The 4,795-nt window shown below is 39.1% G+C and overlaps 1 protein-coding gene across 1 annotated transcript; it reads left to right on the top strand.

Annotated features, from left to right (window-relative positions):
* Positions 1 to 432: 432 nt before the first annotated feature.
* LOC108213517 (sesquiterpene synthase 2-like) lies at positions 433 to 3,227 on the top strand. The gene is made up of 7 exons (XM_017385315.2): positions 433 to 640; positions 727 to 1,012; positions 1,097 to 1,472; positions 1,556 to 1,774; positions 1,894 to 2,035; positions 2,345 to 2,593; positions 2,817 to 3,227. Exons 1-7 carry the CDS (start codon positions 521 to 523, stop codon positions 3,102 to 3,104), a joined length of 1,680 nt encoding a protein of 559 aa, XP_017240804.1. The 5' UTR covers positions 433 to 520; the 3' UTR covers positions 3,105 to 3,227.
* Positions 3,228 to 4,795: the final 1,568 nt, after the last annotated feature.

Genomic DNA, 4,795 nt, shown 5'->3' with positions numbered 1-4,795 from the left:
TCAATTCCAATAAAAATCCACCAAACTTATTAAATTTAATATTTATTATGAAAATTATCAAATTTAATGTTTATTATATATTTATCCTTAAACACAAATTAAAAAAACCGTTTACATATAATCGAAGCACTCACAGTCCTTACCTAACATTTATAAATCGTAAATCTTCTAATACTATAATTTTGTACATTTCAATTTTAAACACTAAAAAATTAGGTTTAAAACATGTAGGGACGCAGAACAACAAAGAAGAAAAAAGATAAAAAAATATGCTCTTGTCTCCTTAAAATCCTGGGAAGCCTTCTCCTCTTTTACCGGTCACTATTCATTTTCTCCAGGAGGCAAGACAGGACGAGGATACATATATCATGCTCGAATGATGCTCCAGTTGTTTATCATGCTTTTTGTGTTTATATCAAATGCACCTCTCACTTATGTCAAAATATGTAAGCTGTGGTAGCCCTTATAAATCCAGTAACAAGAACTCTTCTTCTCTACAATTAAATCTGCCTCACTAGATATGGCTCTGCTTGTCCACTCTACTCCAAATATGGTGCCTCAGATTACTCGAAAATCAGCACCTTATCATCCTAGCATCTGGGGAAACAGATTCCTCGCGTTCAATGATTCATCTGTTGTGGTACGTAATATTAGCTCAAATTCAATTTATATATGTATGTACAGCTGCTATTAAGTGTACTAACAAATTACTTGTGTAATTACTAGAAAACTGATCTTGATCGCAAAGAGGAAGAGCATCTTCAACTGCTAAAACAAGAAGTGAAGAAAATGCTAAGTGCAGGGGAAAGATCTCAACAAGAGTTAATCAGCCTGATTGACGATATTCAAAGGCTGGGTTTGTCTTACCACTTTGAAGCGGAGATAGACACATTATTGCAGCACTTGAAGGAAAGGTTTGGTGTATATTATGGCACCAAAACTGATGATGACCTGCATGATGTTGCTCTATGTTTCCGGCTACTAAGACAGCAAGGCCATAATGTCTCTTCTGGTATGTCATTCAATATTTTCATGCTAAGTAATAATTATATTGCTATCATGCTATGCAATAGTAACCGTGTGTGCATTTATCCAGATGTATTCTACAAATTCAAGTGCAGCAACGGCAAGTTCAAAGAGAACTTGGCTAAGGACGTGAAAGGAATGCTAAGCTTGTTTGAAGCAGCCCATCTGAGAGTGCCTGGGGAAAATGTACTAGATGATGCTCTAGAATTTACCACCTCTCACCTCAAGGAACATATGAAATCCAACTTAGGGAGTCCATTAGTAGATCTTGTTGGTCGTTCACTAAAGTATCCTCTTCGGAAGAGTTTAAACAGGCTTGTGGCAAGGCACTACATCTCAATCTACCACAAATTTGATAGGCATAATCAAGTGCTGCTAAATATGGCAAAAACTGACTTTAACCTGGTGGAGAAGGTGCATCAAGTGGAGCTGGGTCATATTACAAGGTACATGAACTATTTACATAGCTGCTTAATTACTTATTGCCGAGTAAAAAAAACACTATGGAAAAGATTTAATCAAATTTCAGGTGGTGGAAGGATTTAGATTTTGCACATAAGCTTTCATTCGCAAGAGACAGATTGGTGGAATGCTACTTTTGGATATCGGGGGTGTACTTTGAGCCGCATTATGCCCCTGCTCGAATATTTTTTACCAAAGTGATTTCTTTATCATCCATAATTGATGACATATATGATGTCTATGGAACCATTGAAGAACTTCAGCAGTTCACTGATGCAATACAAGAGTAAGGCAAATTGAGTACCTACATTTAAAAAAATACAACTTGGTACATTAGTAGTGAAGCATCTACGTAGTATCCATTATAATCGTCTATGTAATAATTACAATGTTACCGTTTTATAGATGGGATATCAGTTGCTTAGATAAGCTGCCGGAGTACATGAGACACTGTTATCAACCTCTACTGGATATTTACACTGAAGCGCAAGAAGAGATTGCAAAGACGGGAAGGCCATCATACGCCGTTGATTATGCAATAGATGCTGTAAACTATCTTAACTCGAGAAATATGGCTCCCTTTATATAGCGCCCGTTTGTTTAAGAGAAGCAGCTCTAGCTTATGCTTTTCTTGACCCGTTTGTGTAAATAAGTAGAAACACTTTTAAAAGTTAAAGAATGCTAGTTTGTCTCTCATAGCTAGCTTCTATTTATTTTCTAAACACTTTATTAACTTATTTACTTCTCACTTCTAATCCACTTCTTTACTTCAAACAAAAAGTCACTTTTTTTAAGCTTGCCCAAACGGTCTCATAAGTTCTGTGCAATTTTTTTAGACTTGTTATCTTATTTTCAGTGTAAAGAGTTGACAAGAGGATATTTGAAAGAAGCTAAATGGTGTCAAGTCCACTACACTCCTACCTTTGAAGAGTACATGAGTACTGCGCTTGTAACTGGGGGGATTTACATGTTATCGGTCTCAAGCTTCGTGCTGATGGGTGATGTGGCAACTAGGGAATCATTCGAGTGGATGTCAAAAGATCCCTTAATTGTTAGAGCATCCTCTGTGATATGCAGACTCACTGATGACATTGTGGGACATGAGGTTAGATGTTTGAATTAATGATTGCCGCAATTATGATTATGAACATTGCACAAATTAACAGTATATACAGCAAAAATAACATTATTTTTGGACAATGCAATTTTCTCTTCTCAAGTGACCAGTTTTCCCAAACTCACTGTGTCATTTATGATCGAGAGTAGATCACAGGCATAACTTATAGTTTGATGTTGCTTAATTAGGTATATTTATGTTGCCATTGCAGTTTGAAAAGCTGAGACCACATATACCGTCATCTGTTGAGTGTTTTATGAAACAACACGGAGTTACGAAAGATACGGCTTGTCATGCACTGCAGAAACGCATCACAAATGCGTGGATGGATATGAATCAGGAATGTCTAAATCCAACGGCAGCTCCGATCCCGTTGCTCGCAAGAGTTTTTAATATGGCATGTGTGATCAATCTTCTTTATGATGAATATGACGGATACACGCATTCATCAACTGCGACAAAAGACATAATCACCTCCATCCTGCTAAAGACAAAATGAAAAGCCAATTGTAAACAGAGAGTAATGGAAAAGAGAGAATGTAGAGACTATCTTGCACAGAAAGAAATGCTACTTTTTTTTTGATTCGATTTGGAATGATACTGCCTTGTCCTTTTTATGCTATCCACTACTAACAACTTGATGATTAAAAGACTACACTACCCTTCTACTTATGCTAGCTGTCACCTCAACATAAGTGGAATGAAATAACAGTAAATAACAGGAAATAAAATAACGAGTGCATGAGTGTGCATGGTCTGCTGCATCTCCATTACTCCCCCTCAAGCTGAGAGGTCACTCCAAGCTTGTTGAGCAGACCATAATGCTGTTTCACAGACAAGGGCTTAGTGAGGATGTCCGCTGCCTGTGCATAGCTAGGAACATGCTGAGTTATAATTTCTCCTGCTGTGATTTTGTCGCGAATGTAATGGCAGTCGATCTCGATATGCTTAGTCCTCTCATGGAGCACGGGATTGGCTGCAATGGAAAGTGCAGCTTTGTTGTCACAGTTCAGCAGCGTAGGTGGCAACTTATGAATGCCCAGATCCTTGAGTAAGGCCACCAACCAAGTTATCTCACATGTTGTTAAGGCCATGGCACGATACTCTGATTCAGCATGTTGATCGGGCTACAAGAGATTGTTTCTTCGTCTTCCATGATATAGGGGAACTGCCCAGTAATACACAGAAACCACTAGTAGACTTCCTGGTGGTAGGACAACTGGCCCAGTCGCTATCACAATAAGCGGTGAGTTGTGCTGCAGAGGTAGAGGCCAACAGGATGCCTTGCCCAACATTACCAGCCAAATACCTTAGTACACGTTTGGCTGCCTGCATGTGAATGGTTGTAGGCTGCTGCATGAATTGGGTCAGGATGTGAACCGAGAAAGCAATATCAGGACGAGTTATCGTCAAGTAAATTAGTTTCCCAACCAGACGCTGATAAGGTGTGGGATCAGCCAGCAAATCACCTTTTTGAGGAGTAAGCTTCAAGTGAACATCCATTGAGAGCTTCAGAGGTGTAACCTTACTCATACCATATTCCTTGAGTAAATCAGTCGTGTACTTGCGCTGAGAAACAAAAAATCCTGAGCTTGATCTATCGATTTCAAGTCCCAAAAAATAACGAGGTGCTCCCATGTCCCTCATGTGAAAGTGCTGAGAAAGAACACGTTTCAGCTCTGTCATATCACTGTCCGAATCACCTGAAATGAGGATGTCGTCGACATATACCAGAATCACAGTGATATTGTTGCCCTTGGTGAATGAAAACAAGCTGTAATCAGCTTTGGATTGTACGTAGTTCATCTGCTTCAGTGTGTGTGACAACTTAGCAAACCATTGGCGAGATGCCTGCCGTAGACCATATAACGCTTTCTTTAAACGACAAACTTTCTGAGTATTAGTAGGAATTGAGGTTACCATGTTCAAAGATGGAATTCTGCTGCCCATGCCTTCATAACCAGGTGGCATCTTCATGTACACAACCTCATCCAAATCTCCATTTAAGAAAGCATTACTAACGTCCATTTGACAAACAACCCAGTTCTGCATAGCTGCAACTGCTAGAAGAGCTCGAACAGTGGACAACTTCGCTACAGGTGCGAACGTTTCAGTAAAATCAATCCCACGAACCTGTTTATTACCCAGGATAACTAGCCTGGATTTGTACCTTTCAATCGAGCCATCCGG

This window comes from Daucus carota, chromosome 3 (genome assembly GCF_001625215.2).
Source record: "Daucus carota subsp. sativus chromosome 3, DH1 v3.0, whole genome shotgun sequence".
NCBI lineage: Eukaryota > Viridiplantae > Streptophyta > Magnoliopsida > Apiales > Apiaceae > Daucus > Daucus carota.
The sequence above is the reverse complement of the archived record's forward strand: the minus strand, read 5'-3'. Positions and strand labels throughout refer to the sequence as shown.

What these genes read in the sequence shown, in the direction of transcription:
- LOC108213517 (XM_017385315.2), top strand. Translation starts at nt 521, where the DNA reads ATGGCTCTGCTTGTCCACTCTACTCCAAATATGGTGCCTCAGATTACT. An exon ending in AGGCCATAATGTCTCTTCTG is followed by an intron (nt 1,013 to 1,096) that starts GTATGTCATTCA and finishes GCATTTATCCAG; the next exon opens with ATGTATTCTACAAATTCAAG. An exon ending in TTCACTGATGCAATACAAGA is followed by an intron (nt 1,775 to 1,893) that starts GTAAGGCAAATT and finishes ACCGTTTTATAG; the next exon opens with ATGGGATATCAGTTGCTTAG.